Source organism: Elaeis guineensis, chromosome 10 (genome assembly GCF_000442705.2).
Source record: "Elaeis guineensis isolate ETL-2024a chromosome 10, EG11, whole genome shotgun sequence".
NCBI lineage: Eukaryota > Viridiplantae > Streptophyta > Magnoliopsida > Arecales > Arecaceae > Elaeis > Elaeis guineensis.
The window spans coordinates 26546325-26560295 of NC_026002.2; the positions used below are offsets into that span (position 1 = coordinate 26546325).

Sequence of the window (13971 nt, forward strand, 5' to 3'; positions counted from 1 at the left end):
CTTGCATTCATCAGCATGTCTCTGAGTGTCATGACAGAAACCTTGATACCTATTCCATAACAGTTAAAGCAGAAAAAAGGAAAGGAGATATATGAAAAGTATCCAAATGTTGCACCAAAGATTATAAGAAGCAATAAAACACCAGGTCGTCCAAGAATAATTATTGCATAACAATGTCATTATCCTAATATTTTTTTCCAATGAGCTCCACCAGGTGTACTGAGAGATCACTTGTGCTTTAACAGATTATTAATATTGTAGTTTTTAGCTACATGAGCAAATTAATATGGTGCTAGATATACAACTTTTTAAGAATCAAGTTGGACACAAATCTTGGCCAAATAATGATTACTTTGGAGCACATTACTAAATCTAAAATTCTTGATAACAATAATTATGGTTATTTTCCTTCTGAATACCTCAGGTTACTTCATATGCTCATGGAGCATCTGATCTGCTTGGCATTCAAATTGATGCAGCAGTAAATCCTGGTAAATGTTAGGTCCACTAATATATGTTGTCAGTTTATAGTTTATGGAGCACTATTGTTGGTCTCCATTCAACTTGTGATTTTAGTTTTTGTCATTTCTGTCGTTTGTTGTGTGGGAGCACTGGGAGGAGTATTAATGTTTGTATTGTTGCAGGTAATAGTGGTGGTCCTGCTTTTAATGACCAAGGGGAGTGTATTGGAGTAGCATTTCAGGTACATTATCTTCTGCTATATCATGTTACACTATTGACTGATCGTATGATAATAAAACTTTATATGTTCCTGAACTATGTGCAGTCATCAGCCAAATGAACTACAAGTAGGGACTTCAATTATTGGCTAACAATGTCTAAAAGTAGAATGTTTTGCTAGTTCCGTTGTCATTTTAGGATGGGGAAAAGTTGGTCAATCAATAATCAAGAATCCTTCTAGAATGAAATTTCAGATGGAGTGAGATAAATAGGGATAGTCCTTTATGAAACTGCAGATGGAATGAGTTCGAGCTCACAAACTGAAAGATTCCATTTGATCTTGAAGAGGTGGAAGTACTTGCATCCAGAACTCATGGGTTATATCTGTTATTAAAGTGTCTCAACTCTCAACTCTTGATTGAATTTTCACTAGTGACATTGTGATATTGTCTCTTTTAATTTGCAAACGAACATTAATTTCAAATGGTTTTATCTATTTCAAATAGCTTTTAAGTTCGAAAACATATTATGAGTGATTAAGTATGCTATGATTGATGTGATATAATATGAATTTAGGGGTGGCAATTGGGTCGGATCAGATGCGGATCGGGTCAGAAAACATCGAATCTGAATCCGATCTGTTTATTAAACAGGTTAGATTTTCAAATCTGAATCTGACCCATTTAATAAACAGGTCATCCGACTCGATCCGTTTAATCTGTTTATTAAACAGTTAACCTGTTTAACTGATCCGACCCAACCCGTTTAATCTGTTTATCGTTCAATTTATTTAATAGATGAATAACCTATTTAATCGACCCGACCCAACCCATTTAACATGTTTTTAAATAAGACAAACATCACAATTCACAAACAGACAAAATATACCATTCCAAATCGAAAACGCATTATCCTTAAAGGAGAACAAAAAATGCTGCCACTGTTTAACATATGATCACTTTAAATAATATAAAGCATGAGGAGAAAACCTGCTCAATAAAAAAAAAAAGCTTACCAGCCAGGCAAGTAATCATAGTATTTTTAAGTCCAATCTCATATCCCGCATGAAAGTATGAAATCTGAAATATCCTATTGTAGAACATAAAATACATATATCAAAATATTAAGTTAACATGTTACTGTAAATAGTATCAGAACATATTGCCAAATTACATCCCAGTGAGAAGGCTCAGATTTAGTATTTCATCCATAACTAAATTAGAACAACAACAATCGGTTGCCTGTAGAAGACTGTCCAAGATTATTGCTATTTGAAACAGTTGAATCAGCAAAAAGATATTCCAAAATCATTATAGCCTCCCTACACAAATCTCTGCACATAGGCCTTATAGATATTGTAAACATATGTCAAGCGAAACAAAGTTCAATATATAAATGTGATATGCAAGATAATATTTATTAAAAAATATATAATTTTTTAAAAATAAAAATAGATAAATAAATAAAATTAAATCGTAGAAGAAAAATGATCGTCTGAGAGCCAGCTCGAACATCAATAGGTTAATGCCATTGAACCCATAAATCAAAGCAAAATCAAGAAGAAAAAAAAGAAATGACTAAAAAAGACTAAAAGCTCTAAATTAAACCAGTCGAACAAAGAGAATTCCAAATAATAGATCAGATCGCTTCTAAATGAGATCCTAGAAATCCTAACGTAAATTCAAGAAAAAAAATCCAATCTAACAACAGTCGTCGGATCTAAATCGAACACCAACCCCAGAGATTGGAGGGGAATACCTAAGCTTCGGACCAGCAGAATCTCGCGATTCCTCTGAGCTTGTTGTCGTCGTGATGTGGCGCGTTCCGACGGCTAAAGATGGAGGCCAGGTCCCAACAAGCGCTCCTGTGAGGGGAGACCGGGGAGGAGCAGCGTTTAAGGGAGGAGGTTGAGGAGGAGGAGGGGAATACCTAAGCTTCGGACCAGTGAAATCTCGTGATTCCTCCGAGTTCCCTTCAACACGGCCGCGAACAGAGAAGAGCTGGTGGTGGACAGCCATCTATTATAGACAGTGGGGGATCCCCGATCGAGAGGGATAGGATGGAAAATCCTAGAGGAGGTAAGTGGTGAACAGTTGCGGAACTGGCCAAACGGCGAACGAGTGGAAATTTGGAATGACTAAATCCCTAGGACCCTAAAGCCTTATTCCGTAAGCCCTAAGTGTAATAGGTTAAACGGGTTATAACTTGATCCGATCCGATCCATTTATAAAATGGGTTAAACGAGTCAGCTGTCTGAAATTTGAATCTGACCCGATTATTAAATGGGTTAAACAAGTCGACCCATTTGCGATCTGAATCCATTTAATCCAAACCCAAACTTGTTTAAGACGGGTCGAATGCGGGTTGGGTTGGCTGGTCGGATCGATTTTTGCCACCCCTAGATATGATGCATTGGGATCATGTACATTATATGTCAGTGCCTCTACATAGCAGTGTCCATAGATCATATGGAACAATGAGCTAAACTGTGTGACTGCCACAATAATGATTTGTAGCATTGCTGTTAAACTTAACCACAATCACACCTACTTGTTTTATCTTCTTTTATTTGGCTTTATCCATTAAGATGAAAATATATTTTTTGCAAATGGAAAGGAGATCAACAATCTTCAATTATTTTGGCCATAGATCCTGTTGGATTCATGGTATGTGTGAATACTTGGGGAGCTTAATGGTTGTTAATCTTAGACAAAAAATTGTGTGGGACAACTATATGTTTCCAGTTTGGACTTTGGAGATTATCATGTGCATTGGATGGTTAATAAAGGCCAGATAAAAAACATATATACCTTAAGTAGAATTTCTGCATGCCCTGCGATGACAAACTTGAGATAATGCAGATATAGCCTTACCACGTAGAGGAGGAGAATAGTGGAATAAAAAGATAAAGGAAGTGCTACAGCTGTTGCACTCTGTGTATGTGGTTTTTAGTTTGGCATAATCTTGCATATGTGGCTTATATTATTTATTCATCACAATTTCCACAAAAAAAGAAAAACATGATCCACTATTTAGATGTAAATGTTGTCCTTTTCTTTCTAGAGTCAACTTCATGTTTGAGTCTGTCTGATAATTGCTGGCATTCACCTATTGGCATTCATGATGTAAACAAAGACACATGCCTCAGAGTCATCCATATCGCTAACTATTTCTCAATATATATGAGGGGTATCTAAATATTGACCTTTTTCCTGGTAATTTCTGTTGCTGGATTTGTCATTGGTTTTAGTTCTCTGAGGCCCTGTTTGAATGCTGGTTAGGACCTGGTTATCAGTTTAACCAGCCAAACAAGTGGCAAAAATCGCATGTTATCCTTAGTCGACCAATGCTCCGAAAAAGAAGACTAACCGGACAACTGTATTTTATGGGGAAGGGTTAAACAAAGCTAACAAAGGGAGAGCTCCCTCCAATCCCAATTTTCTCCAAGTTTTACCCTTCAACAACCTTTTTACCTGACCTTGTTGTCTGTGGAAGTAAGAAAAGTCACCTGTTAACCACCACTGTTTCAACGAAACAGCACATTCTCCACCCTTGCATTAATGCTGGGTTAACAAACTGCAGGTTATTCTAACCAATGGATGGTTGATTTGGGAGTGTTTACCAATGATTAAATGTATTTAGCATCCAAAATGCAGCTTGAGTGTTTCATTCCTTTGTTCTACTGTCTCGGAGTTTTGTGTTGCTATGAAGTACCTTATTTTTTGAGTGCAGGCCTTGGCATAATGGTAAGGTTGCTCCATTGTTACCTGTGTATCATGGGTTAGAAATACAGAAGCAGCCTCTCCACACATTGGAGTAAGGCTGTGTACATGTGACCCTCCCCAGACCTCGTAGTCATGGGAGCCTTGTGCATAAAGATGCATTTTTTATTTATGTTTCTTCTGCCTTGCTCTCTTATCCTTTCTCACCATCATTTCTAGTTGTGTTTACCTTCTCTTCTTTCATGATTGTACTTGGTTTCATCTTTTCTTTATATAAATCCACTTTATGTATGAAATCTAAATGTTCATTGCTGGAATGGAATTGATAGTTTGTAGATGATTCATTTTGGCTTTGTTGTCATCAGGCTTTTTGTGTTTCTCACAAGATACTTCATTTAGGCATTCAGATCCGAAGAAGCTGAAAATATTGGATATGTGATTCCCACTACTGTTGTATCTCATTTTCTAAATGACTATGAAAGAAATGGGAAGTATACTGGTAAGTTGGACTCATGAAAGTTCATATTCCTGTGAAGCCTTGATAGTTTGAATTGTTTTCTTGTATATCAACTATTTGAATGTCTGGAAAGGATCCTTGTACGGTAACTATATGAAGTTATAGATAAGTTTTATTCTAATATTTAGATCTGAGGAGCTCTAAATCTTGACATCTATTTAAAGAATAGAGGGCACAGAATTGAATCCCAGTATGGCAAACAGTCCGAAGTACTTGTGAATTTTATCATTCCAAGCAGGTGTCAGTAAAAGCATCTGACACCTGCTCAGATCCAAGAGGTCTCAGGTTCAACTCACTTGAACGGTGCAACCCTCTAAATAATTTCGAACTCAATTTCTCTATCGAGAACAAATCAGAGCTTACCCTTAGTGGAGTGGGCAAAAAAAAAAAAACATAATTATTATAATAGTATACTATGTAATTACTGATATTAGTAATATAACAGTTATATATTGATATATTTATGGTATTGAGATATAATAATATTTATTATCATTTGGTCATATATATTATTATAATTATTAGTATTGGATGTGTTAGTTTTACATAATAAAATATTATCTTGTAATATCATTCATATATGATAAATAATACGATATGTCTTTTGCATAAATATATGACAATAACAATATCAGTGTTAATATATAAAAATTATAAATCATATGCATGTTTTGGTATTAAAATAGAATAGAATGTTAGAACTGTCATAATATTTTAATAATTATCAAAAATGTTACTAGATATAGGTAGGTAACATGTTTTATTATCATAATAATTAATGAGAAAGATGTAGAAAAAGAGGAGGGAGCTTACTGGAGAGGAACAGGACTAGCCATAACCAAAGTGCTGGAGTACACAGGTGGGAAGTGCTCTTTGAGGTGGACACCACGAGTGTGTGAGACGATGTTAGAGGGGTGTGATAAGGTTTGCAGCTTAAGTTGTACATGAAATTGAAGTCATTTTTGGCTACAACACCAAATGCAACTAATGGAGATTTTTTTTTTTTTTTTTTGCTAACTTGATTGCAACATGAATGAGTTGCACGCAACCAAGGAGCCGCAAAGGTTACATGCAAATCTAGTTGCTGCAATTATATTTGCAACTTGTAAGGAGTCATGAAAGTGTGTGTTTAGTTCCATGTAGATTATGTACTAGGTAGACCCTGGGTTCTTGTGCAGGGCCAAGGAACCTAAGTAATACCTTTCAGCTAAATTTGTTTGGGTGAGGTCTTGAGTCGTTACGCATAATATTAGAGTAGATCCAACTTACAACCTATGTGGAATATAAGACCCTGCAGCATGGGCTCTTTTGGGGCTAACCTCAGCGATCATGGTGTTTGTGATTGGATTTGGACTCTTAGTCCAGTGAAGATGTTAAGACTTGAATGGTGGGAGTATGTGAGGACTGCGAGCATGCATTAAGTCCTACATTAATTATGTGCTGAAGGAATTGAAAATAAAGGAATAGTTGCAGTGATTTCTGACCTTTGATCTGATGTGGAATTAAAATTTTACACAATAATGAAAATGATTCAACTGTAAAACTTAAACTTAGGCCCAAAAAAATTAAATTGGAAAACCAATAGGTAAAAATTTTGGGCCATCTAAGACATAGGAAAAGCAATCAAGATTATCATGCATGAATTGAAACTGGAAAAGTAGTGTATGTGCTTATGCTATCTCACATTTACACATACATTGCATAGCAAACTGAAAGCTTTGCAGTAGTTTGAACTTTGATGTAAGGCAACATAGGACAGAATCGACAGATGGCTAGTCTAGTGTTTTGCATGTGTGCACCACTGCATAGTTCCTATAGCCTACCAGCTTGATATGTTGCATATGACATGGTACAGTCCGGACTAACACTTAAAATGTTCGGTGTCACATGCATGGCTCTGAATAGTTTACACTGCTAAATTAATTTTGATGCCCAATTTTATATCACACTTGTGGCACCACTTTGAGCTTTCTCATGTGTTGCTTTAAATTTTGCTTCATATATGAAGTCTTGGCTCGTGTTTACAATTGGTGTACTTATTTCATTTATATCAATTTTCTTTAGCAGAGATTGAATCTTATCAAGAATTCATATAAGACCAAAACAGGCTCTGAAGCTTATATATGTCTGTCTTGTAAGTTAATATATGATTTTAGTGTAGTGAACTAGTGATGTTGTCAAATGACCAACTCTCTTTAAGATATATGCAAATCCATATACTTCTGATCCTATTCTATATAAGATACATGCATGCACACATCACTGAAAGGGTTGTAAGCATGAAAGATACGTGTTATGTCATTATGAGAATTGGTGTGAACTGATCTTTCTGTGCTATTTTGTGCTATAACATATAGGATTTCCTTGCCTTGGGGTCTTACTTCAGAAGTTGGAGAACCCTGCATTGCGTGCATGCTTAAAAGTACCATCCAATGAGGTGCGCTTTGGAACTCATCAAACATAGATTTTGCATATCAAAACACTTTTAGCTCTTTGCGTGCCCATGCAAATTTATATGCTTGTATGATGACTATGCTTGTATGATTATGTACTTATTTAGTGAATATTGTTTCCATGATTTTAGTATATTCCAATATTCCTATCTTGAGACATCTAATTCAGTAAATATTAATATCTAAACAAGCCCCAGAAGTAAGATTTAGCTGCTGTTAGATCAGTCCTGTTGTTGGTCAGGAATGGCTGCAATTGCATTAACTTTAGGGCTAGTTTGGATGAGATCAAATCTTAATCCTAAAGAGTAAAATGGTAAAATAATATTACATTGTTATATTTTGTTTTAGAACCCTTAAAGTGGTCAGTCTGGATTGATCGAAATGGGGCAATCTGGATGGGTCAAGGGTTGACCACCCCCGGTTAATGGGTCGCACAGGTTTTTGGGATTTACATGTTTGGTTTGATCTGGTAGATAAAGGGTTGCACGTCATGGGTCAGGCGGGTTGATTCAGCTGATCTTTCCAGTTCTTAATACATGCCCCCTTTCATGTGAATCTGACATCCAATGGAATTGGCATTCTGATGTCCAAATAGGTCATCAAACATGGGAATGTGTTAGAATGGGAGGCTAATGCCTGTTCCCACCTTTCATTCAAATGCAGCCAGAGTGCAAACTTGTCAAAATCAATCTGTAGGATGGTTCTTCATATGCCAAATGTTGACACTAAATATATTGTGATCCCAGCATCTACAGGTTTCTTGATATGAAAAGGGCATGCTGCAAAACCTAGCTCACCAGTGGTAAGAATGGAAGCTTAATCATAGTTGGTTAAGCATTTTAGCTTATGCGGTGGAGCTATCCTCCAAGGTTTCTCTGTGGATTGAAAGAGGTTCTGACAAAGTGGGAAAAGGAAAAGCTAGGTCTAGCATCGATCTTTAAGACACAAATTGCAAGATACATGGCAAATTAAAACATATTACGACAAGCATGGCATGTTGATATTTTTATGTATCAGTTGTGCAAACATTATATCATTCAGTACTTCATTTTGTTTCAATTCTGAATTTCACAGTTTTTGGATTTTCTTCTTCTTTTTTTGCTAAATTCTTGAGTGGTCAATAAATTTTAAAAATGTCCATGAAGTGCATATTACGTTAGATGTTTGTCTGAAAGTTGTTTGATCACATTCTTTGAGACCAGAATCTTGCCTTAATGATGAAAATTCCAAAGCATGAATAAAAGAGCTCATGGATGACCACATCCAGCAGATTTAGATTTCTCTGAACTAGAAAGAGTAATTTCTAGCAAGTCTGACCAAGTCTACAATTCTTCTATATCCTTCAGAAAAGAAAGGGCTAAATTCCAGTTTTGAAGAGCAATTGTGACTGGGAAAAATAATGCATGCTTGCTCTAATTGTTAAACTCTTTAAGCTAGGAAAAGCACGTGCCATAATGTTTTATGCCCCTCCAAGATATATATTGTTCAGGTTTTTCCTTGGATTCTTATGAAATCTGTATGTGACCAAATCATCATAATATACCCTGTGTAATGGAAAGCCTTGTTCAAAATATGAACTCTAACGACTGTAAGGTACAAGTAACAGCAATAAAAATTCCCAGATGAATGCTGTTATTGTATTATTAATATCTACTAAGTTGTGTTTGTGCTTGCAATGTTATAGTTTTCATGTTGTTATTTTATCATTAGCTTGCGGAATTTGATGTAAATATGTTCTTTTCCTTTGCTTGATTGCACCAAAGCTCTTAGTTTGGCTTTCTGATTTCTTTTTTGTTCTTGCATCATGAAGGGTGTACTGGTCCGGAGAGTCGAGCCCACTTCTGCTGCTAGTAATGTTCTAAAAGAGGTAACTGGAGCTTGTTAACGTAAAAGTTATCTTGATTATTATGGTTTCTCAGCAGTATTGAAGTTTTTTGAGTGCATATATTGAGGTTCCAATTGCCTGGAAGCAGTCAAAGCATGTTTTACTTTATGTCTAGGATTTGCTGCTATCGTTTTCTGTGATACATCATGAGCTTTTTTCTCAGCATCGGTTCAGTGCTCCTATTGCTATCTTAATGCAGAAGACAATGAAGAGTCTGAAAAGTTAGTAAATACCCTAAAATGGCAAAAATGTAAGTGAAAACTGGAGAAATATTTTCATTTTTAGCGGTGGAGAAGAAACCCTGTAATTGTGTGGGCAGCATGAGAAACCAAAGGCCATGTATGCTGAATCACTCTAGTATCTACTTCTTTTGGGAAAATATAAGGTTAAATTTCTTGGCAAACATCCGAAGCTCATGCTACATAATATCATGGTTTGGCAGTTAGTTGTGCATCTCATTATTGAAGCTACTTCTTGTTGTTCTGAGGCACATCCTATCAAAGAGTTACTTATTTCCTTAATGGTCTGAATATAGAAGAGCTCCATATGGGACACAATTATCATGAAGGTCCACAGTTAGGGTTCTCTTATTCCAAAGCAAGCAGTAAAAGAAAAGTTTCTCTTTTTTTTGGGGGGGTGGAATGCCTCAGTTTATTTTCTTGACTCATTCTGGAAATCTAAACTAGTTTAAAAATATGCAAACCCTTTCTAGCTAAACCTAATTGAAACCAAGCTCTTGGTTTAAGGCTTAGGTTTTTTCCTTCATTTGGAGTCTTGGACATGATTTGTACATAATATTATTTTGCCATTGATTTTTGTATAAAGAATCAGTTGCAATTTGCAACAGTATCTCAATGCGGTATGACTTGAAATTCTGACCAACTTTAATGTAGTGTCCACCTTCTATCAGTGACAAATTATTTGCCACAATTAAATATTGAAAGAATAATACACCTGGTTTGTTGTACTAGCCCATACTGCCCGTTATGGGGCATACAGTACCATACAGGTCTCGTACTGATATGCTATCTTGTACCATACTAATACTTAGTATAGTGTCTCATATTGTACCAAACCGTATACTAATATTATAATAGGATAGTACTGATACGGGATCCAATATCGAGATAGCGAACCTTGGTAATACATATCTTGACTTGAAATTTTACTTCTCAGAATTTACATAACTCAAATGGTTTTTCTGGGTTGTAATGCAAATAGAATTTGTTAAGAGATGCTAACCTATATAGTAGTGATATTTTTATTAACTTTGTAGTATACAGTCTGTTGAAATAGGTACACTGTAATGAGCTTATTTAAATCTTGTCAAATTTGAACTTGTATTTTGTTAACATAAACTATGTGTTATAGTTGATTGACATTCAAATTTTTACAAATATTTTCAGCACTCTTCTAGTGTTGCATAGACACGAACACAAGAATTAGATTTAGATACACGTCCGAGTGTCCTAGTCAATAAGCAGGAAAAAAAAAGGAGATATAGGGATATACAGAAATAACTACTTCAACTAAATTATGATATTATATATTTTATTTGAATATTGGACAAAACAAAAATTCAAAGGTATTTGTTAAGGTCTTTGATTATGTATGCTTCTCATCCAAACTTATCAATTAACCTAAGGATTTCAGATGAATGGCATTTTGCAAAGTTATGTTAATACCTACATTATTTACTAGTCTCTAATAATAATAGAAGTTCAGTTGTATATTTAGGGGTGCAAACGAGTTGAACCGCTTTCAAGAGCTACTCGAGCTTGATTCAAGTCCAAGCTCAACTTGACTCAATTATTATGGAGCTCGAGTAGCAGGATACTCGGCTCGAAAACTTGCGAGCCTATTCAAGTTTATATATTTTTTTAATAATATTATTTTTATTTATAATATATATTAATATATATATTATTAGTAGACTAAAGTTTGATTTCGAGCTCGAGCATAGTCCGACTAATATTTGAGCCAAGCTCAAGTTTTGCCTATTTTTCATTAGCCGAGCTTGAGCTTGGGATGTTAAGGCTCGATTAATCTTGAGCCAAGTTTCGAGCTCGAGTATTCTGAATCGAGTCGAGCTCGAGCTTCCAGCTATTCGACTCGATTACACCCTTGGTAACGTTATTATAAATGTTGAATTTTTTCGAGTATTTGACTCCCTACCAATCAAGGTCAAAGTGACGGTGCATACCGCTCCCTACGGAGCATACCTTACCATACTGGTTCTCAATATGGGAGCAATATTGAGTGTTAGTATGTTGAATCAACTCTTGTACTGGGCAATACCAGCATCATTACGAAATGGTACTGGTATAGTTTTTGGTACTGAGATTAGGAATCTTGCTACCAATTTTTATAAGCTGGATCTAGAAATAATTGATAAGCATCCAAACACATGTCTGTAATTCCGATACATATCCAATATGGATTTTAGGATCTGAACATGAGTGTCCAGGTAACTAACTTTCTGCATTGACTAGATTCTGACAAGAGGCGATGACCAACATAAATTAGTCATCAAGGAATCATTCTTGTTGGCAGTATTATGCCAAGTAGCCAACTTTCTACATTGACTAGATTTTGTCAAGAGGCATGGACCAACGGAAATCAGTCATCTAGGAATCATTCTTGTTGGCAGTTGATGTGTCTTAAATTTACCGCAAGCACACGGTGTGCAATGTAGCACGTCCGACGAGTACGAGTCGATCCCACGAGGAATTGGATTTTAAATTATATTTAAATGCTTGCTCTGGCGAGCTTTAGAGAAAAAGAGAAGATTGTTTGTTGAATTACGAACTACCAAAGCAGTAAACTAATTAATTATAAAGATAAATTATCTAAAAGATCTAGGACTCTTGAATCCACTAGACCAATGAATTAGAGAGCCTTCCTATGATTTTTCTTATAATGTCCCTTGATCAAGGTGTAAAACATGAACAAGTATGGACCATGAAAAGATTTAACTCAACTATGATCCATCAAGCATTTTGTTTTTATCCTAATTAAGAGACTCTTCTTTTCTTCTCTTCTCTTATGTTGTCCAAGCATAGACTATGAAGGGATTTTGACCCAACGATAGCCCATCAAGTCTCTTGGTAAAAGAGATGAAGGGAGGACTCTAAAAATTAAAAGCTCGAAAAGAGAGATTCAATAGAGCAGGCTTCTATTCATGATCTAGCTTCATCGCAAACTCAGAGAGATTACTTTGCCAGACATAGTTAATTTGAAGTCAAAAAAAAATAAAATAAAGACTCATTTTACTTGCTAGAATTGAACTTGCAGAAATTAAAAATTACAGAATTAAAAGATGCAAAAATTTAAACTATCCTATTACAGAAATTAAAATTGTAAAAATTAAATAGAAAGAAAATAACTAATTTATTGCTGAATAAAGATTCTGATACAAAATTTTCAACTCTTAAGCCATTAACAAGGCTTAGAGTTTGAACAAAAAATAAAATAAAATTTCTTACAAAATCAGACTTCTCTTCTTCTCTTAGCTTGGGATCAACCTCCCTTGGCTGACTCTCCTTCTCGTGTGTTGGAAGGGTGGAAGAAAGTAGGAACAAGGTGACTAAAAAATTTTAAAGGTGGGTATGTCTGTCTGTCACACAGACCTCCTACAAGAATTATGGAGTGGAGAGAGATACTATGAATGGAAGCATTAGGCTTTATTTATAGATGTAGGCAGGGAGGAGGATTTTATATTTTTTTGATGTGGAACTAAAAAGAGAGGATAGATGAATGGTTAGGATTTAATTCAGAAAGTACGGATGGATGGATAAGATTTAAGAGCAAGAGAGAATAAAACAATCGGTTAAGGCTTTAAAATAAATTTTAAAATTATAATTTTTTTTTTCTTTTTTTCTGTGTTCGCGTCCCAGGCTTGCACCGCGTCCACTCCGCTTCTTCCTTCTTCCTGCACGCATTCACGATCATGCCGCATTTTCTCTCTATCGCATGCCCAGTATCATGCCACGTTACGCCTCTTGTTTGAAAAATAAATAAATCGTTGGGTTCCGCTTCAAATGCTGCTTCAGCATTCACTCACCCAAGCCGTAAAAGCCCAAGTCTTCCTGAGAGAAGCCTTTCAAAAATCCAAGCCGCTCAAAAGTCTTTTGTGCCACGTGAGGATTTCTAAAATATCCCTTGTTTTCACGTGGCTCACCAATCTTTCTATGGACCAAATGGTCTATGGTGGACCACCAACTTGTATATTGAATTGAATTGACTTTCGGCTTTGAATTTAATTCCATTTTAACTCCATTTTTTATCTCGTTTGATGATCCCTCTAAGCTTGCAGATTGGGCTCTTCATGTTAGTGCAGCTCTTTTCTGTAAAATATACAAAAATGTATCAATTTTAAAAGAATAAAGATAATTTGATCCATAAATTAATACTTCTATGAGCAAATTTATACACCTATCACATTCCCCAACTTATTTATTGCTAGTCTCTTAGCAATGCCATATATATATATATTATTTTAAATTTTTTTAACAATATTTCATTAAGATCACCCTTTACAAAAATAGATCTAGGATTAAAAGTCAAAGAGTTTAGCAAATATCACTAATTAAATATTGAGCTTTAAAAGTAAATTTCGTAGTTAGTACAATTAGAAACTTCCTTAGAATACATCGAAAGGTCTACAGCACTTGTGTTTGTGATGACCAACTTAGCATTTGAGTGCTGGCTTGT

The 13971-nt window shown here is 35.4% G+C and overlaps 1 protein-coding gene across 1 annotated transcript in view; it reads left to right on the forward strand.

The window, feature by feature from the left end:
* LOC105059943 (protease Do-like 2, chloroplastic) overlaps positions 1-13971 on the forward strand; it is a 36690-nt gene that overhangs the window by 8963 nt on the left and 13756 nt on the right. The window contains exons 9-13 of the mRNA XM_010943472.3: positions 425-491; positions 645-703; positions 4803-4902; positions 7278-7357; positions 9184-9240. Coding sequence (XP_010941774.3) covers positions 425-491; positions 645-703; positions 4803-4902; positions 7278-7357; positions 9184-9240 — 363 coding nt within the window. The remainder of the gene's footprint in view (positions 1-424; positions 492-644; positions 704-4802; positions 4903-7277; positions 7358-9183; positions 9241-13971) is intronic.